The 21,102-nt window shown below is 42.2% G+C and overlaps 2 protein-coding genes across 3 annotated transcripts in view; one reads left to right on the top strand and one right to left on the bottom strand.

The window, feature by feature from the left end:
* Positions 1-9,053, top strand: part of ulk4 (unc-51 like kinase 4) — a 66,039-nt gene extending 56,986 nt beyond the window's left edge. Inside the window, 2 exon segments of the mRNA XM_031873804.1 lie at positions 2,676-2,764; positions 8,848-9,053. Of these exon segments, the coding sequence (XP_031729664.1) occupies positions 2,676-2,764; positions 8,848-8,917 (159 nt within the window). The 3' untranslated portion in view covers positions 8,918-9,053.
* Positions 9,054-10,121: 1,068 nt separating this feature from the next.
* Positions 10,122-21,102, bottom strand: part of ctnnb1 (catenin (cadherin-associated protein), beta 1) — a 13,918-nt gene continuing 2,937 nt past the window's right edge. Inside the window, exons 2-17 of one of the 2 annotated variants that reach the window (XM_031873805.1) lie at positions 17,365-17,415; positions 16,496-16,720; positions 16,133-16,386; positions 15,794-16,032; positions 15,205-15,406; positions 14,933-15,077; positions 14,632-14,735; positions 14,325-14,459; positions 13,950-14,153; positions 13,438-13,596; positions 13,084-13,203; positions 12,670-12,820; positions 12,375-12,496; positions 12,193-12,253; positions 11,196-11,446; positions 10,122-10,919 (exon numbers count right to left, since the gene is read on the bottom strand). In XM_031873805.1, the coding sequence (XP_031729665.1) occupies positions 11,232-11,446; positions 12,193-12,253; positions 12,375-12,496; positions 12,670-12,820; positions 13,084-13,203; positions 13,438-13,596; positions 13,950-14,153; positions 14,325-14,459; positions 14,632-14,735; positions 14,933-15,077; positions 15,205-15,406; positions 15,794-16,032; positions 16,133-16,386; positions 16,496-16,720; positions 17,365-17,377 (2,349 nt within the window). In that variant the 5' untranslated portion in view covers positions 17,378-17,415 and the 3' untranslated portion in view covers positions 10,122-10,919; positions 11,196-11,231. The remainder of the gene's footprint in view (positions 10,920-11,195; positions 11,447-12,192; positions 12,254-12,374; positions 12,497-12,669; positions 12,821-13,083; positions 13,204-13,437; positions 13,597-13,949; positions 14,154-14,324; positions 14,460-14,631; positions 14,736-14,932; positions 15,078-15,204; positions 15,407-15,793; positions 16,033-16,132; positions 16,387-16,495; positions 16,721-17,364; positions 17,416-21,102) is intronic. The other variant, XM_031873806.1, reaches the window with a different exon arrangement.

Genomic DNA, 21,102 nt, shown 5'->3' with positions numbered 1-21,102 from the left:
GCCCACAGACTAACCTCTCTCTCTCTTTGTCCTCTTGTAAAAACTCCTCGTCATAAAGCCACTTCCTCGTAGCTAGTGGATGAGTCACTGAGCAGCTCGGTGTTAGCGGTAGAACTCATTTATTTGCACAGAAAAATGCCAATCTACCATTCTGCACATTTAGTCATTCGACTCATTGCACATTAGTTCATTTAAAAGATTGAAATGGTTAAGTTACCTCAGAGTAGCGTTGCAATACTCTTCCCCCAACTTTTACTTTTTCCCCTTTGGAGTCCAGTTGCTAAAGTTTTAAAGAAAAACTCAAATCAACATTTCAAAACTGTTTTCTATGTTGAGTTTTTCAAATGCCAAAGACATTCAATATCCACAACACACACCTTTTCATAGATATACCGTCAGACACACAGTGCCTTCCCTTCAACAAAGGCTTTTTAAATTATCTTTCATTGATTCCAGGGCTCTGCCAATCTCAATCAAAGATCCTGCTAATAGCTTGGAAACTGCAAAGGAGGAGAGGAGGGGGGATGAATTTGTGAAAATTTCAACTTGTCTTTTTTTTCACCTCACACAACTTGGAAAGACTTAAAGGGGAATGCTAATTAAATGAAGTTGTCAGAGAAATAAGCATTTATTATTTATTTTAAAGATTCTTGATTTTTTAACCTTAGTAGTCTACCTCTGACAATACAGAATGTATTGTGTTCAGGGATTGATCCCTTAATGTTTGTGCACAATGCATGTGATTCTCAAGCCCCTTTCACACACTATTATACTGGCATTAACGTGTCGTGCAGAAATAATGTTTTTAGGGTGTAGTGTTGTGTTTACTTACTACATGACAAACCCAGATCCTTCAGGCCAGACGGGGTGCTGTTGTCGACGTTGTCCTGTGTTTCTCCTTCCACTGCTTATTAAACCCACTCGTGTGTAGAAGCTTCTTCCTCTCATCTCTGGAGGCCGAAATATCTCAACGCCGAGTTCAAATTTATGCACAATTTACAGAAAATGTCAGAGCATATTATGTCCAATTATTCAAACCTTTTACATGTTAGGACCGTAAACATAGAATATGTTGATCCATCAATCAATCCTTCAGTCGGCCAAAAGTGGGCAGAGCCAAATGATAAAACAATCCTTTCTCAATGGTCACACTCTCTGTCTGTAGCTGTCTCTGTCTTAATCACACACACACACGCATCTTCCAGCAGAATGCAGCTGAATCATCCGTCTCACATTACGAGGACAGCTTCTACGGGTAAAATAGGGACTGGAACACACTGATAGGCTTTCAGCCTTTAATTTAGCAAGATTGTGTTTGCACAAGTCAATCATTTTGCTCCAGACCCTTTTTTTTCTCTTGGCGGTCTGTCTGTCTGCAGTCTACTGTCTCTCTGTGTCTTGTCTTTCTGTCTATGTCCTTCTCATCTGACTTTGAGTTCAGTCTCCTAGATTCAGGGTGTTGGTCAGGGAGAGATGGGGAGAGAGGAGGATGAGGGGGAGGAGAGGGCATGATGTGGTGGAGAGCAGGAATGGAGAAAGGATGATCAGTAGCTGTGTGTGTGTGTGTGTGTGTCTGTGTTTAGTGGCTGGCTGGCTGGCTGCCACACATAAATGTCCCCACACCCCGATTGGGAAAGCGAAGCGTGTGTGTTTGTGAGAAAAGTAAGCGAGTCAGGGGAGCCTCTTTGTCTCCTCCTAACCCCGTTGCCTAGCAACACCCATGCTGTGTCGCCAGAGACAGAGGTGATGATGTCACTGGAGATCAGAGAGAACTCGTTCACCAAACACACACACACACACAGTCACAAATATTCACAACAAAAACACTTTGAACAATACTTAAAGAGACATAGGCACACGTTTTTTACTATTTATTGGAATATTTTATTTTGTTCCACAACAAACTGTCAACATATTATTACATCAGATCCTAATTCAAAACTTAACTTGGCTTACACTCGGACCACTGTAAATTCCACTTTTTGAAGTGAGACATGCATCCACACAGCAGACTGAACCAGGTGTTCCTAGTTGACTGGCGCCGAGTCATCCAGGTGTGGGGAGACGTGTTGGGACAGCAATAAAAACACAGGGATGACAAAGAGAAGACACACGTGATCCAGTGAGGAAATCTGGTGAGAAAAGAGAGGAATACTCTTTAGCTGAATAAGCTAATCCAGAGTGGTTTAAAATCATTCAATAAAGTCATGGAGCAAGGAGCAGTAAGGAGTGGAAAAAAACAAGTACAAATATATGTTTACCAACGTGTGTGTGTGTGCGCACGTGTGAACATATGTGCGAATTCAACTGATTTTGGACGAATTGAATCAGATCAGTTTAAAATGACATTGACAAATGATTGTGATGTCACTCAGTAGTTGGTCGTGATTACTTACAAAAAATGATTTTGACACAGACCAGTGGTTCTTATTATGTAGGTTTCAATGATTTTGATGATTTTGGTGCTGTGAAAAAGATTACAAAGAATGTGAAAATTACATTTTAATGTGCAAATGTATCATCAATGGTTTGTTATTATTGGTGCAACAATGGTTAAAGCTTCTTGTCTTCCTCCCCTGATTGTTCTGTCAGGGCACACAGCCGCAGCAGTGTATATATATCAGCCATTAGTCTTTCTCACTCACTTTGTTCTTCCCATCTCCCTCTTCCTCCAGGTGCAGACTACAGAGCGATCTGATTGGTTAGAATGTGCTGAAGGAGCAGAGCTCATTAGTCTGCTGCAGGACATAACTACGTCAAACAGGTGCGTGTTTCTGCTGTTTACATGCGCTTGTGTCTGTCATATAGCTTATCAATGTAAAAACATTCCTTCCATCATTCTATTCTGATATAACAGACAATTGGGATAAATATACAATTGACATAATTGTGGCAAAACTAGATTTATTGGATTTGTTCATATAAAGCGCTAATTTCAGTAGTATGTGTACATCAAGGGATACCAATAAGACATCCTTGTGGATTTAGATGCGTGTCCTCCAGCTCTTTCCTTCATCTTGTTATTTTTATGCATGTCTGAACATGTCTGGATTACACATGTCAAAACTGACCTTTTCCTAGTTATTTGAAAGGATGCAAGCTTCTGGCAGGACAGTGTCAGCTTAATGACTCACAAAGAGCTGAGAGATTAAATGTGTCCATATATTTAAAACAAAACTTCTTCTTCTGGTAAAGATGATGGAAACTGAGAACAATATCAATACAATCTCAACCACAAGAAATGTACAAGGAACACTGCTTCAATGTAGATGTTTAATGTCACAGTAATCCAACACTATTAATTATTCAACATGAATTATTATTAGTTATTCTCAGGCTGATAGTGCTGTTTGTTGTGTGTAGAGGTCTGTGTGTGTAAGTTCTGTTGGACACAGACAGACAGAAGATGATGTCAGCTTTCTAGCACATTACTGCATCTCGGCACCTCGCCTGAGCTCTCATCCAACATAACTTAACAGCACTTTGACTTTGTCAAAGGGCTAGCAACTCGACAACAAGATGTTGAAAGAGTCACGGGTGTGGAATCATTTAAAAAATGTTCAAAGATGACTTCCAAAAAAACAAGTGCCAGCGATTCCAAAGAAAATTAGAATATCACAAATCAACGAGTTTGGAAAATCACCTGAAAACTCTAAGTTTTGGCTTATTGCTAAATGTTGAATAGCAATGATGGCTAATTGGTGTGAATGCTGAAATATGTTGTTTTACCAAAAATACTTTATTTGTATTATTCCGTACATTTTTCGTCATCTTAGTCCATCAACATTCTTCAATGTAGAAACTTCCTTCAAACATCAAAACATTCAGCTCAGTTAGGACATGAAAAAAGAAATGGCACACAACATTTTCTGCAAAATTTTCCCCATCCAAATTAATAGAGCAATGTTCAAATCTTACACTAATTCATGCTTTTTCAACTGCTATCCACTCATTTATACATTCACGTAGGAACTCCCATTAAACCTCATGCCCTTCTCGCTGTTTTGTATGTGTTTTGGATGGAATGTTCAGATCTAGAGTAGAGTGGAGGAGCTTTAAAATCTTCTCAAAATAATTCTTTAACCTGGAGCCGTAGGAGCTGGTGATTGAGGGAATGTCCTACCAACAGCTGCATGATCACTTATATCAACTGCCACCAAACATTTCCAGACAAAAGCAAACTTTAGCAGTTTTCTAAGACGCTCCAATTCTCAGACAAATGAGGCCTACCCTGAAATCCCCTGCTCTCCTCACGCACCCCAAAACCCCTTCACAATAAAAGCCTGATAAAGTCACTGTATGTTAAAGGCAGGCTCAGAATGAAGCAGACCCTAAAATAACCTCCCTATGCAATACCTTCGATATGGACATCAGACAGTCCCTCTTTCTCCCACCCACCCCAAATCCTTCAAAATAAATAAAGCGCCATAGAGTGACTATTTTAACAGGAGGCTAAAATTGAGGCCTAGCATACACTGTTCTTGTGGGGTAACCTCCCTAACGGCACCAGAACGTTTGATTTTGTCGCTCTCATCCCCACCGACCCCCACCACTTCAAAATAAAAGTCTTGTTGAGTAAATGGACTTGCCTCTTTTCAGGAAGCTCAGGGTGAGTATTGTTTGATCAACTAAAAGCCCCAAACTTTCACTCTAACAGGAAACTAGGGATGGATCTAATTTTTCAAAACAAAAGCCCTAGAAGGTAACTATATCTTAACAGGTGATACAAATAAACGTAATATTCAACTTTTGAATGACAATCATACAAATTAAACCCATTCTGACTTTTCCAACTATACCCACTACTTCACCTTCTTCACATAGATTACAGCCAGCAATTCAGTGTAGCATCAGCCTTTCAAAAATATTCCAAAAATCCATGAAGGAAAACAGAAAGTAAGTCATAACTGATGCTGTAGTGTCCTTTTTTGCTCAAGACATGAGGCCAAGCAACATTGTGGAAGGGATAGGATTCAAAGAGTTAATGAAAGCGCTGGAACCAGGCTACACTCAGAGTGTACGTCTCTTGCACTGACGGTAAGATACACTGACTTACTGGAGAACATGTGTAGCCTCATCCAAAAGTGCTTGGCGCTCAGCTTAACAACAGACATTAGCACCAGGTAGTAGATGGAGGCGAACATGACGGGGACAGCTCATTGAATTAACGGTGAATGGAATATGGAGAACTTTGTATTGGGTAGTAAATCAATAAAAGAGAGTCACACAGCAGCACATATTACAGAGAGACTTTACGAAGTGGGAGTGCTTTCTCTATTCCTTCTGAGAAAACACTTGTGCAACCACGCAGAGCGTTGAGATGCTAAAGGAAGAGGCCTTCTAGACTCATAAGCGTGCGCTGTGCTGGACACACTCCTGCTTTGCATTACCGCAGGCACTTAAAAAGATCCTGTTTGCTGCATGGTGGTTGCTGGAAGGCTACTCGTGGGGCACTTTAGGAAAAGTGCAAAAGCAACCGCGACATTAAAGGAAAAACCAGGAAATACTGCAGGTCCCAGAGCACAAATGTATTCAAGATTTACCAACTCGACATGCTTCATGCTGTAGCGTCTAAAATGTCATTAAAGGTCTTAGAATAGTATGCTGTGAAAAGTACTTTAAAAAACTAGAAAAGTATGTCATAAAAATATCATGAAGTCGTAGTATAGCATATTATAAGAATATAAGAAAAAGTATTATAAGAATATAAGAAAAATTAGTATGACATACTAATTTAAATATAGTATGTCATACAAAATGTCATAAAAAGTCACCGTATATTATGCCATTAAAAATATAATTTCTACATGTTTTGAATTCAAGAGGTAAATTAATTTTATAGCTGAAAGATATTTTACTCCCTCATTTTATGAGATTACGGTGTATTTATGAACAATCTGTGACTTTCATTTTAATTGATGAGCAATGCACTACAAAGCAGGCGGCTGTAATAAATCATCCATCACATTCCACTCTCTGCAAAACATTGAATTAAACCAAATCTAAAAATGAGCTTTGTTGTGGCACGGATTTACAAATGTAGAGCGTCTGTGCTAGAAACAGAACTACCTATTTATCAGCTGTAGATTAACACGTAAAATATTTCACATAATCCTGAAAACAAATATAACCTTCTCATAGCTGATACCAGCAGATGCTGGTTCTGTCTGCTCTCATGTGTTCTGATGTGTCTTTGCATCTGGCTCCTTTTATCAGTATGAGGGCCGAACGTGTGTTCACCCTTCGAGCCAAGGGTGTCGTCGCTGTAGCGACTGTGCTTCCTTTGATGTCTTGATGTATCAGACTTGTCACACACAAACACATGCACACACTCTTTGTGCATACACCCTCACAAACACACAATGAATACACACAAATAGTCGCTTTCACTCCCTTCTATATACAAACTCTCTGTCTCTCAATCACACACAGGCCTTGTCAGATCCATAATAAAGGTGTATTGTTGTCGTGCTATAGAGGCATCTCCTGCTCTCCACTGCCTCTCCCCCTCTCTTCTCCTTGGTCACCCCTTTTCTTCCCTTTTTGTCACCCTCTATACCCATTTTTCCTCCTCTCTCCCCCTCTATTTTCTTTCTTTCTTTCTCTCTCTCTCTCTCTCTCTCTTGCACCTTCGCTCTCCCACTTCTCTACTCCTCTCCCCTCGCCTCCTCTCTCTCTCTCTCTCTCCTCTCTGGCAGATGAAAGGGGAGATCAGCTCCAGCCTTTGAAGTGGCTGAGACTGGCACACTCCCACTGGTTTAGTTATAGAAGTAGGGGAGCAGAGGTTTTAGGAGAAAGGGCAGGAGATGAAAGAAGTTATGAGGAGAGAGAAGGGGGAGGGGGTAAATGAGAGGATGGTTGGGGCAGAGAGAGGAGACGGAGGAAGAGTGGGAAGGAGAGTGAAGGTCTGGGCTGAGATCCCAACCCAAATGATGTTATTCAGCCTTTACCATGGCAACCTGAGGAATGCCTTTTCAACATCTCAAGCGTGAGCGAGTGCAGAGGGAGAAGCATCGCTCATAGTTCTCCATGCTGAAGAAACCTGGTCTCAAGTTTATTGATGACTTCAGCCAAACATGAAGCCGTCAGCTGTGCTGCCCGCTAACATCTGCAAACACACTGGAAACAAAGGATTAAATATCACAATATCAGGATCACGTCTTTATTTGGAAACACTGATGTCATAATGGTCAGGCTTTTATTTCTCTTCATTTTAACATAGACAAACATGTAAGGAAGGGGTGGGTGATTTTATGTTTTCACTCAGTGACCATTAAGAGCCAATTGTCTTTGGAGGGCTGTCCAATCATTGAGGACCATGTTGTAAAGAGATGGACATGAATCCAATCGGAATGAAGGAGCCGACTGTATTTTTGTGAAGAACCGATTAAGATGAAGAAAACAGAGTGAGGAACCTCCGCGTCCGTTAAGTTTAGCTTGTACTTCTTTGGCTCCATCCGGGGCTCCAAGTGTTGGTGTAAGCAGAGTGTGAAGCTAATTCGGTTCTGTAATATCCATTCACCGTAATCTAAAACCAATTATTTCATTTTTTCGCTGTCCTCCAAGCAGCTGCTTAGTGTCCATGTAGGACTGTGAAAGTACAGGGACTTAATGAGTAACTCTAAACTCTACATTTTGTAAATTTTATGGATCAAATTTATGTTTTCTGCACTCACAACTTTTAAGGATTTCCGAGGCCTCTGGGAGTGCTGTTAATTAGGTTAATTGTGGCTTCTGCTGGCTTGGCTGTCAGGTTGACCTCAAAGGCACCTGGAAGGAAGAGAAGAGGGGAGGAGTGCAGGGGAGATGAGAGAGGGAGAGAGGAGGGTTAGATTACAGACCAAGCCACAATATTATAACGTTAAGTTTGTGTACAATATCGTTCTATTTTGGTTACAGTTGAGCATTACTTTTTATTTTTATATTCACAGATTTATAGACAAAGTAGTACACTGTACATTGTGATACTGTGTTGAATGTGCAACATTTTTTATTCAATGCCTTCATAGAAACTATTCCATGGCAACATAAACATCAACATACATAGGAACTCATTAAATAACAGAATACAAGTTGTAGAATAAAATTAAATGTTGAGAGTAAAGCCAAAGTCAACTCAACAAGGCCATTGACAAAAGAAACACGAGCATAGGAATCTCTGTTACCTTTATTCATTCAGTCCACTCAGTAGTATGTGACATGAACACCCTCAGCTGCCATACTTAGAAAGATCTTTTTTTTATATATATATATATATATATATAATCATCTCCAAAGCAAGGTTCCCCAAACAAAGTGTCTTCAGCAGTTTGCCCTCCACATCACCCCAAATCATTCCCCAACCTGAGGCCTGCTTCCCAGTATCATTGTCATTCACGGGGCACATTCATTAAGCCACAAGGCTTATCTAAGTAGCTGACAGAAGAAGTCTTTGGTAGATTCATTGACTTCAGGAAAAATATCTTTTTAATTCATGACAACAGCTACCTCTTCGCTGGTATATTGTGTATGGTTTGGTGGTATGTCATAAAAATGCCATTAAAAAGTCATAGTATGTCAAAAAAATATTAATACGGTATGCCACAAAAGTCACAATATAATCATGGTATGGTATGTCAAAAAAGTAATGTATAGTACGTCACAATAGTCACAGTAGTCATGGAAAAGTCGTATAGTATGTTGAAATAAGTCAGAAAATAGTCGTATAACATGTTGAAAAAAGTTAGTATAGCATGTCGAAACAAGTCATGAAATAGTCATAGTATGTCAAAATAAGTAATTAAAAAGCCATGGTATATTATGTTTTCATTGTTGTCTCCAGGTAAATAACATGTTTTTCTCTCTCAGGTGTTCAGTCGATGTGATTCCACTTGCTGCTGAAATCCTTCAGGAGATCTCTGGAGACCAAACCATGTGAATCATTAAACCAGAAGCAGACCAGAGCCATCCAACATTTCATCATCTTAGAACTTTAAAGATACTCATGACTGGAAGTCACTTTTTTCATAATCAGCTAAAGATGTGATGTAATCAGTTTTGGAATAAAATGTTAGCAACCATTTTGTCTCTTGCTTGATCTTTCTTATAATTGGACTGGATGTAAACGTAATACTGTTATTGTAGTTCGTGATTGTTAAAATCCAACAGCTTCTGAGACCAGCTCCTAAATCTGAGAGACCTGAGTGAATTAGATTGTGTGGCATCCGATCCAATTTGCACATTTGATGAGTCATGTGGAGGGATGCACTGACGGTAACAGATATTGCTGAGAACTAAATCAAAGCATCCATTAAACTGCACTGGATTACAGCGAGAAAGTAAATTCAGACCGTCACAGGCGTCAAACCACTGTCCTCCGGGTTTGTCTATACTTCCAGTCGGCATCGTCACGTCATGACATCACATAAAGAGACTGTGTACTTGAATGTGGCTGTGAGCGACACACTGCTCAACTATAGCCAGTTTCTCTTTATGCCATCACGCACTGAAACGTCTCTTTTTAGGAATTATGCCACACAATTTAAGATGTTCTGCACGATGGCAGCAGGGACCAGTACCGTGCAGTTTAAGACCGGGGTAATTATCTACACAGAGGGGCCTGATGTTACGCTTGGTTTACCTGCATACATTGGACAGTCACAGAATAATCAAAAGGGTGTATAATGTCTAGTCTCTTTCATGCAACACCATGTCCTCTGAAAAAATACTATTTTTATATGCAAATCTTACTAATCTCACTGCAGCAAAGACTGCTGTGTGTTGTGTAATATCCAGTTATACTAACTGCTATTTGAGACTCTTATGAGGAAGACTGACGGGACCTGGCACCCTGTTTCATGGCCTCTGCAGGTGGATGTGGACTCATTCTTACAGCTGGCGCACACGTTTTGCACACCTCACTACCTAGCTGTCATTTGTTGCCTTGAACAGAGGGTCACAGCGGTTTCATCTCATCCTTACCTTTGATGTCTGAAAACTGTTCAGTATAGACCCACCGATGTCCCAATGCTGCATAATTAAAGCAGGGAATTGGTCTAGTTTAAGAGAAGTGTCGTCTCACTGTAGCTTTATATCCTTGTGGATTTGAGGTGTTTGTGAAATTAGACGCGGAGGCGTCCAGGTGAAATGACAGTCCATTTTATTGTTTCAGAACACAGCAGGCTACAGCAACCAGCTCCTACTACCTCCCCCCTTAGTAACAGTAGACCAATAAGAGCCCTCCTCCACCCCCGTCCTTCCACAGCCACACCCATCCAGCTAGGTCAGCTACACCCCCTTTGGAACAGCAGAGACACATCAGTGTCCACCTTTAAAGCAAGAAAATAGCTTGATATTTGGACCATGATTTCCAATTCATGTTTGTTTTTATACAAAAGCTACACAATGTTACACTTCATCAGAATACAATTCAACTGATTAACTTTAGTGTTTGGACACCATTTAAAATGTGATCAGATTCTTTACTTGGATGGAGCATTACCACTAAAAAAAAAAAAACTAAAAAAACTCCACACTACCAGAGACTTAAAATACAAGGGACTGCAAAAACAAGAGATGAATATCATAATTCAGGATAATGAAAAAAAACTATAATCAGTTTGTACATTATAGACTTGATGGGGAAAATAATAAAAACAACCAAATCAAGTAAAGATAAGAAAACAAAGTACATAAAAAGCATTTTTCAAAAATCAATAGTTGAGATCAAAATCTGTGTGTCATGTTAGGATTTGAAGTCAGCCCACCATCAGGCTGAGACCAGAACAGAACCGCACTTAAATCTAGTTTGTCCCAATGGAGTTCCCATAGACAGGAAACTCTGCTTGCTGTTGTTGAGTCTTCTTCAGGCACTTTCTGAAAACCCGCCTCCTCCATATGGGCGAATCACAATGCAGGTTCCTCCAGATCACATGATACAGCTGCAAAGGATGGATAGAGTGGAAAAATGGGAGGGGGGGGAAGGAGACAGGGCACAGACGTTGGTTAAGACCACACACACACACACACACATCAAACAGAGTAACATCAAACACACACACATCACACAGCTTTGCAATTGGGAACCGTTTAAACATGCAGCAGCCAGTGAGTACAGCCACTCTCCTCTCCCTCAGACTTATATTTTTACATCTTGCCCCAAAAAACGCCTCTCAATCATTTCGGCTGATACAAGGCTACTTTGAAGATGATCTTACCTAGTAGAAAGTGTAGTGTAATGTTGGTCTTCGTATTTACAAGTCAGTATCAAACCAGGCCAGTTGGTTGGAGTCACCGGGTGGCAGGCCCTCTATCAGTTCCTGGGCGTGTCCCAGGTCAGGCAGCCCATCCACAGGGGGGTAGTCCTGGACAGGGTGGTGGACCCCGCCCAAATCGTGGTCCATCATGGGCTCCATACCCATCGAGTCCCCTCCGTAACCCCCTGAATGGAAGGAACGGTAGCTTGGGTCTAGGGGAGGAAGGAGTGGATGGGGGAGAGGCGGGGGAAGCAGAGCGGTTGTTAGAAGCATGTTAACAAACCAAGCTTTTCACACGGTAGTACGAGGATTCAAGCGAAACACTGCACAGCAACACGGCACACCTCCATCCTCCAGCAGACTAAACTACCGGTGAACTCAAACTACAGCACTTCAGCTTAACTCATGGCTCAGTTCACGGTGTTTAGTTTAATCTGCGGTGGCCAGCGTGTTCCTCCACTACATCTACCGACATCAAGTCTTTGCTTTCATTTGACTGGACCAGAACCAAGCAACACTGTTAGTGCTGGAGGAATGGAGAGCAGTGCAAATTAAAATAAACAGCCAACCCTGGGCTCTTAGCCTATTGATCAGTACACAGCCCAAGGTCCTGGGACACTCATAAAACTGTGACGGCCAACTGTGCAAAGAACTAAAAGCACCAGTTTTGCATTTCTTAGAGCCACCTGTGTTATTCTGAGTGACAGCAAGAATACATCAATCTCCACCCTGAACTTGAAAGCATCATTCCCTTCACCAATGCGTGATGTTGCCTGTTTAACAGCCAAACATGCCATATGCAATAATTAGGATGGGCAGATGGAGCTCGGTCATATGACAAACAATATTTTGTTGTGTTATCAACTTGCGGGAGGCAGAGGAGGACCAATAGAACAGGAGGGACAGCCTAATCCTGTGTTTCTCATCAGTCTCCCAGCCAGGTGAAGAGGTGACTTACCTTCCTGCCTGTAGCCCAGAGGTTCTCCCTGTGCTCCAATATCCAAACCTAGGTCTCCGGTCTGCAGAGCAATACACAGACAGAAAGACATTTTGAAGTCAATTTCGGTGCACAAGCATCTGTTTAGTGTACAAATCTACAGCTAAGCAATTTGAAAACAACCGTTTTTGATCGTTTCGTACCTCGTTCCAGGCCATTGGTTCAGTCCTGAAGAGCGAACTGGTGAGTTCTACAGAGAGGCGTTTCTTGTAGTCTTGGGGTTTGTCCTCGGACATACGGAACAGAACTGCTGCAGCATAGGTAGCTGAGGGAAGATGGAGGATTTAGTCAAAAAAGCAACTTACTGCAAATACAGCAATGCTACAGCACAGAGGAGACAATAAAACTGAATTTCTCAGCTGGAATGGCATAGCCTGAACATCTGCATAGTTTAAGATTATCCCTCCTGTATATTAGCGTGATTTTTGGTGAACGTACCAACTCCTTCGTTGCGGCTGTGCAATAGCTCAGTGAGCGGTGCGGTGGCTCCCTCGGCCTCGATGGCCTCAGCGGCCTCTTTATCCTGAGCCAGCTCACACAGGACGCCTGCTGCTACACGCTGGATGTTCTCAATGGGAGAATACAGCAGCTGCACAAACAAACACAGGAAAAGATATATTCTCAGCCCTCACAGTACTCACAAATGATCTGAAAGGAGGCAACAAGCAGAGATTGTTGGAGTGCAAGGACACGCACACAACAGGTGGTACAATTCATTGAACTTTTCTAAGCCTCCTGGAACCACAATGGCAGTTTTTGTGTTTTTGTAAACTACCTCAATCTGACACAATTACTGACATTTTAAATATTTATGATCTCTATTCAAGTATTATTATTTTTTCTTTTTTTTACCTGTACAAAGAGTGGAATGGTGTTGAGTCCTCTGATGACTATTCTGTTGTGGACGTCTCTGGCCAGGATGTGAAGTGCTCCTGTGCAGCCCTCCACAATCTCCTCCATACGAACTCCCTCCTAATGACACAAACACTTCATTAGTCAGGTTAAAAGTGTAGGGAGCCCTTTAAGACTCATGATGAGCAGGCAATGGTGGCAATCACAAAGAAAGAAATCATCAGTTCTAGGTTCACATTTTCTTTGGGAACCGTTTGTGAGACATTGATTTCTGCATGTCCCATACTGCCATTAATTATGCCGTGCAAGTGTTTTGTTGTGGAGGTGTGTGTGTGTGTGTGTGTCAGCTCTCACCACAAACTGCTGCTGCGTGCCTCCCATGCTGGTGCGTCTCTGTGCGTCTTGGTGCGCTCTGACCAGCAGCTGAACCAGTCGGGGGATGGCTCCCTGCTCCCTCAGAGGAGCGTGGTTAGCAGGGCACAGAGCCAGGTTACGGATCAGACCCACTGTAGCCTGCAGACAAACAAACACATTTAAATGTCACCTGTAGGTAGCCATGAGTCACATCTGACAAAGAACCACAGCCAAACGTTCTCTTCATGTATACAACTGCATTTACAACATTTTAAAAAAGGCATTCTTTATCTTTAAATGCTTTTGTACAAATACGCTACAAGATACTGTTTTGCAGCTTCTATATTTGACTGGGCCTAAAACGATCATGAGTTGCAGATCTTCTACAGGTTTCAGTAACTTCCAGCTGATCTTGCAGCAGTAAACGCCACCACAAGAAAAGACGCATAAAGGACCGACAGTGTGATAAGCTGCTTATGTGGCTGCCTCTGCTGGCGGGTCTGTGAGAGTACCTTAATAAGTGGCCAGTGTGATGGCGGATGCAGTAGTTTGACGACCACGGGCAGGCCGTAGTGCAGTCTGACTGCGTTCTGTGCCATCTCAGCGTCCTGGTGTCGAGATGTGAGGTGACGCAGGGCACAAATAGCTGGTTCTGTGATGTCTTCTCTGTCTCCGGCCCGAAGCACTGTGCGAACTAATGCCTCAATACCTCCAACCTACAAACAAACAGGTGGTCAAACAGGTTAACGGAGACAGAGACGCACGGTTACTAGGTGGATAATATCAAGTTTTAACTATCTTGAATTATAAATTTGGAAAAGGACACAAACTCAGGTCTAAATATTTAGCGGACGGTATTTGAGAACAGCAGGTACGTGTGTACTCACCTGGCAGACCATCATCTTGTTCTTGTAGTTGTTACAGGTCAGGTTAGACAGGATGCCAGCAGCACAGGTCACCACATTTATGTCGTCACTGCCGAGCAGCTGGACCAGAGTTCCTAGGAGACCCTCCATCCCCTCCTGGAGACAAAGACAATTGTGAAGTTAGCATGAAAGGACCGGTTGGTATGCAGTATGGAGAGCATGAGAATAAGTGGTACCGAGATGAATTTCAACAGCAGCAAGAAAATAGAAGCGTTTATCCTCTTTCTGCTGACAAAATAAGATTTCAATGAGGGGCAGTGCTCATCACCTGTTTGGTGGCAGCATCTGATAAGTTCCTGAGAGTCCAGAGACAGTTCTGGACCAGTCTCTGGCTGGGGTCTGTCAGGTGGAGTCCCAGAGCCTGCATGCCTCCTGCACAGGGGGACAACGATAAGGAAAAGAAAGGGTTGATTATCTATGCAGGTGAAAAGTTGTTCCTAAATGTTATTTGACTAAGCAGTTTGCACTGCAGTGATTACCGTTGTAAACGCATTTTAAATAAGCTGAAAGAAAGAACCTCAGTCATGAATACACCGTACATGCACAATGATATTGAAGCCTCAACATACCAGCTTCAACAATGGCCGGCTTGTTACTGGAGCAGACCGACAGAACTTTGAGAACACGGCTCGTCGTCCACAACAGCTTCTCGTAGGTGTAAGTCCTCATGATGTTGACCAACGCCTGGGGGCCACCGCTGGCCAAGATGATCAACTGCACAAGAAGAGACGGCACAAACAGGTTAGAGGGGTTGATGTCAGAGTAACAGAGTAACTTTGCCTTATCGTATCAAGCACAGACCAATTTACACACACACACACACACCCCGGTTACACCTCACCTTGCTTTCCTGGTTCCCATAGGCCAGTATCTGGAGACAGTCAGTGGTGATGGCCAAGAACTTGACATTGGTCTTGTTGAGCAGAGCCACCATTTTCTGAAGACCCCCAGCTAAACGGACAGCCATCTTGGCTCCTTCCTGGTGCAGGAGGAGGTTGTGGAGAGTGGTGATGGCATAGAACAGGACAGAGTCCACTGGTGAACTGCAGAACAAACACGCGCTCATTAGATTACTGTCCCACGGGGAAATATCCACAACTAGAAATATATTAGATTAGGTTCCTCAAAGGTCCTTCCTCTCTGCCTTTGATGAGTTAGCAGCCAGTTGCAAGCTTTCATGTTTCTCTTATCACAATTGATATCACATAAAAGAGGCTTTTTACCATCATTGAAACAAAGTTATGCTTATGTTGTCAACTCTGGATTGCAACAAATCTGGTTTTGGCCAAAACAGCACATTCTTTTACCAGGAACGGTGTAAACATCCCATCACACGACTTCCTGCCTTCCTGTACTGGTGAGCTACAGCACATCAAACATATGGAAACCCAAGAAAAAAACCTGTATCCCTCCATCCTCCTCTCACATACCCAAGCATTTTAACTAGAGCTGGTATTCCTCCAGACTTGAAAATAGCCAGCAGGCCCTCTCTGTGATGGGACAGGTTGTGGAGTGTTCCTGCGGTGCAGCGAGCCGTCTCCACATCGTTTGTGTTCTGCATGGTCCGGACAATGGCCGACACCATCTGAGGAGAGCGCATGATCGCGTGGCGAGAAGCTTCTTTCTTTGAAAGCTGGTGGACCATCACTGCTGCTTTGTTTACTACAACCTGGTGGGGACAGGCATACATGTTAGGGAAGGACCGACGGGAAAACAAAACAAACACAATTCAAAGCCAATACTCAGCCACGGTTTTCATGGCCAACTACCTGGTCCTCATCGTTGAGTAGTTTGGTGAGTTCTGGTATTGCTCTGGTTGCCAGCTCGGCATCATCTTGGTAGTTGATCAGATTGACCACAGCATGTTTGAGCATTTGCGAGGGTTCTGCCAGCCTCTGAACGTTGGTGGGGTTTGCTGCTTCGTACTGTGTGGAGGGGATCTGCATGCCCTCCTCAAGAGTCTCTGGGAACATCGCTGCACGCACCCGCTGAGCACGCGTCATGGCATACTGACCATCTATATCTAGTAGAGGAAGAAGAACGGTTGTTTTGTTACATTCAGATTCAAACTGCTATTCGGGCCATAAGCGGCTTCCTCCAAAGACCAATAAACTGTAGGTATTGTGACCTACCTTGTACTTGTTCCTGGGCAAAGTTCTGGTTGAAGCCCTGCTCCCACTCATACATGACCTGGTTGTCGACATCGTCCTCTTCAGGGTTTCCCTTCCCACTGAGAGAGGGAGCCGTTGTGGTGGCCCCTGAATGGATGCCTGAATCCAGGTAAGACTGTTGCTGCCAGTGACTGACGGCCGCCTTACGGTCTGGCTCCATGGCCATGTCCAGCTCCATCAGATCAGCTGGAGAGAGACAAAGAATTAGAAATTGTGCATCAACATAATGAAAAACATTTGGAAAAATCAGTCTAACCAACTTTGCAGCAGCAGAGTAAATAAACAAAGACAAGACATGCAATTTGGTTCCCCTACATGAAATCCGTGTTAAAATTTTGTGTACGGATAATATAATGCAGAGAAACCGGATTGGTCGGCGTTGCAATTTTTAAGAAACAGTGGAGTTTGAACCATCTAAACAATGGCTACAACAATGTAGTTTAGTAACATAATCACAATTATTAATCCAGTTTTAGAATAATTTCAAACTAAACTCAGTTTATAACCACTGTGACGGATGGATTTCTAACCTGCTGCTCTTGCCATTTCTCCAGTTTCATGCTTCAATGATGTGAGATTTACCAGTAAAGTCCCTTCAGGCAGAAAGTTAGATTTTACATGTGCTCCGAGTTTCAAATTGAAATCAATAACTAATTCACTTTGCTCTAATGAGAACATAAATCTGCACAGGGAGAAGAGGCCATTCTGAAATGCTGCAAGTTTAACACATTGTGTGCTCGTCAATGCGCATTAGTGTGTGAGAGATGCAGACAAATGATCACAGTGGCGGTGAAAGAGTTTGAGTGTGTGTCTGTAAACTATCAACTCACCCTGGGAAGCCATGTTCCTTTCTCAAACTGCGGCCGACACAGCTTCCTGATCTGAAAACAGGAGAAAAAAAAGCAGTCAGTCAAACTGCCTCAGTGGCATCTCTCCTTCCATCAGTCCTACCCTCTACCCTGCTCACCAACAGTCCTTTCCTTCCAGTCAAATATGAGCCAATTAACGATAAATAAAGCTCACAGCAGAGGTGCCGGCAGAAAAACGCTGTTAAAAATGAATGGCAGTGTTGGTTCAGAAGAAAATAGTCCAGAAAAGTCAATTTCCAGTGCTTTCCATCCTTCCCAGCCTCCTTCCTTTTTTGGATTTGCTCCTTAGTTAAAGGGCAGACATGCAAACAGCAGCTGCTCCCACACAAAGCCACCATTAAGTGTAGCAGCTAGACACTATTTAGGTGCGAAAGGACAGGGGAAGTGGAGCATTGGGTGGGGAGAAATGGGGCAGGAGGGAGGAGGGCAAACGCATTCTTGTGCTGGCTTTGAAGCCGAAACCACACTTGGCAGGAAAGTAAACACCGGCAATGGCAGCAGAGAGAGGTAGAGCCAGGGGGAGGGGATTCATTCAGGAAAAAACAAGGGAAATTGAAAAAGAAGTATTTCAAATTAATACTCAAAAGATATGTTATGACAGTAACCCACAAAATTAGGAGATGAAAAATATGCAGAAGAAAATCATGGCTAAAATGAGACACAAACAGGGGCTGTAGAGTCATAGAATCAGAAATATATTTTGTACATGTATATTTCAAGAATGAGCCGACAGGAAACCTTTTAACTCATGGTGTTCCAGTTCGGACATCCTAGAGAAAGTAGAGGTGACTAAATACAAGACAGACTTTCCTGCAGCAAAACAACAAGTTAAAACCTCAGACGTGCCAACACTGTATATTGGTTCTACATAATCTACAGTACAAAAATATACAAGACTACACATTCTTTAAAAGTACATCAAATGCCTTCAATACTGTATATATATATTTCTATAATTACATACAAGACTGCTCTAGCATCAGCATGATGTGTCCAACCCCGTGTCTGCAGGCTATGAACTAATATTACTAATGAAACAAACCCAAAACCCACTTCTTTTAGGGAAAAATTTAAATTTGGCGGACTATTTTTCATTTGTCCCCATGGAGAGTAAATGTGTTGGATTCAAATTCTGAGCAGCCACTTCTTGCCCCAAGGCTCGATGCAACAGGTGTACGACTGGGTTACTGTTGCAAGGTCAGATGTAGTGACAGCAACAATTTTGATGTTGGCGTCTGAAAGAAATATAAAAAAATGGCCATGAAAAAAAATAAAAAATAAATTTAAAAAAAAAAAATCACATTTGATATTTCAAGTTTCTGTGCGATCACTCAACGATGCACCAAATTTTGACGGTAGGGAGATTATTTCAGATTTTGAAAGTTCTAATAGAATAAAACCACAATGCAATAAATAACCTCTGCCAGTGAAATAGCCCATTACTTTTGAAATGACTCTTACTGTGCAGGAAATACAGGGTTCTGCCAGAGGTACCATTAAGTCAGCCAAAGACCGGGCATTAACAGGAGCCAACTCCACTCTTCTTTAGAGGTGTGAGCTAATTATTGTTTTACATACTGACAGGAAATGCTACATCACAACCCTGAATATTGAATGTCCTGTTTCAGAGATATCAACAGGGTGTGTGATTAGCATGTGATGTAATCACCGTGATTATATCAAAAGGAGACTCACCTTTCAGGTCTCCGAGCAGCAAATAACAGATCATTCCACTATCTTTTCACACATCAAAATACGTTGAGTGCTGTATTATTTTCTATTTAAACCTCAGTAAAACCTTTTGGACCAGAGGTAAGCGGCACACCGTGTGGCTTGCAGAGTGCATTTTGCAGAAAACAGCAAAGAGGGTGGTTGACCCATTATACACCCTGTTGTTTTAGAAGACACTACTCAAATTTAAGAAACATCTGCCTATTTAAGGCGTATAGTTTTTAAATGTTGGTAACTATTTATCGGAACGGTCCTTGCTGATCTTTAGTCTTTGATAACTGTTTAAATGTCCTGCAAGGATTCAAAACACCACGCTCTCACTTTTGTCAAACGTGTAACAGTCTTTTCTTTCTTTGTAATATCCTGCCTGAAAACGCTCTTTACAAGTTATCCTAAGGAAGAATATCATTGAAGTAAACGATAAAGCACAAAAACTAGACTAAATGAAAGACATGCAATACAAAGCAGCCAGGCCTGCTGTGGTAAAAATCCAGTCTGCTATGAGTGCCAGTGAATGTGTGGGAGTTTGTGGAGTTAAATGTCTGCCAATATGCAAATACACTCATGGATAACTCTACTTCAAAACACAATCTTGAGTCAGGCTCCAAGACTGCTGCTTCTAACCACAAACACAGCAACTCAAATTCACTGTTCACACACCATCCTCCCAAGCTTTGCAGGCCTGCCCTCACATAACCTAGCTCTGCCCTAATGGGTGCCATATGTCCCGTACAGGGCTGCATATAAATCAAACATACAATCAAAGTGCACAGTGGAACCATTTCTCATTCACACTGGTGGAAAATGTGGGTCTTTATCACCGGCACAGCTTCCAAAGCCAGATGTAGTTTGTTTTTTTTGATGGGCAAACCAGCAGAGTCTGGTCTGCAATTGGGACACACAAATAGCAGCCTCACCCTAAAGTCAAGCTCTTACTGTAATGACTTTTTTGTGTTGACGATCAGAGGTCCTTGATATCAGGCTAGCAGCCTGGCCACAAAAAAATCCAAACGCGAGGTTTCTTTGAAGCCAGATGTGAAATCCAATATGTAGAGCCGTGCCTGGTCCAGTTAAAAGCCATACAATTGAAACCAGACGACTAATGAGTGACACACCAGTTACCAGAGTCAGATGGCTTAAGCAGTGTGTGGGATGAAATGAGGTATAGAAAGTCATACATGCAGCCTTGCTTGTATAGCTTCATCAAACACATTTTATCTTCTAGGCACACACAAATGTAAATGATGACAAATATGCATGCTCACAGGCACACGAAGCCCTGAAGTGTAATCACAGACCTTCTGTCCCAGGTCAACACTCAAATGACAGGCTTACTGCTCCAGCACAGAACCGGACGGCCAGGAATAGTGTACTTCAGTCCGGTTCACTGCCCTGGAAAACATGGGTGTTCATATAGAGAGCCAGAGTTCAGCAATGTGTGAATGACAAACATGAAGCGACACGACATAAAAAGGTGAAACGGTACAGCTATTTGTTGGGAGGAGGTTTGGTTCGTACGCTGCCTCACAGAGCAGAACACGGGCACCCATTTAATCCATTAGGCTGGCTCTATTCAGAGCATAGGGAATACAACGCACAGCATTTGTGAACAGAGCTGGAGGAAGCATAGCTAGGACCTCGATAGTAACACAAGGCAGAAAATAATAATCTATCAAATTAAGGAAGAAATGTCCTGCAGTAGTGTAGATCCGTCTCATACGAGGTAGGAACCTTTGAACCATCAGGGTTTCCCAGCATGTTGATCTTGCTACATTGCACAGAGGTTAACTCAATCAGGATTGGGCATAAAGCCAGATGACCGACAACTATCATGAGATATCTTCATTCCAAACCAAAAAAATCTATATTGCAAATGCAGGAACACAAAATGATCCTCAATTACATTACTAAATAAACTAATCATAGGTTTAAAAAAAATAAAAAATAAATATATATATATATATATAT

Source organism: Anarrhichthys ocellatus, unplaced genomic scaffold (assembly GCF_004355925.1).
Source record: "Anarrhichthys ocellatus isolate YVR2014 unplaced genomic scaffold, GSC_Weel_1.0 scaffold74, whole genome shotgun sequence".
In the NCBI taxonomy this organism is placed as follows: Eukaryota; Metazoa; Chordata; class Actinopteri; order Perciformes; family Anarhichadidae; genus Anarrhichthys; species Anarrhichthys ocellatus.
The sequence above is the reverse complement of the archived record's forward strand: the minus strand, read 5'-3'. Positions and strand labels throughout refer to the sequence as shown.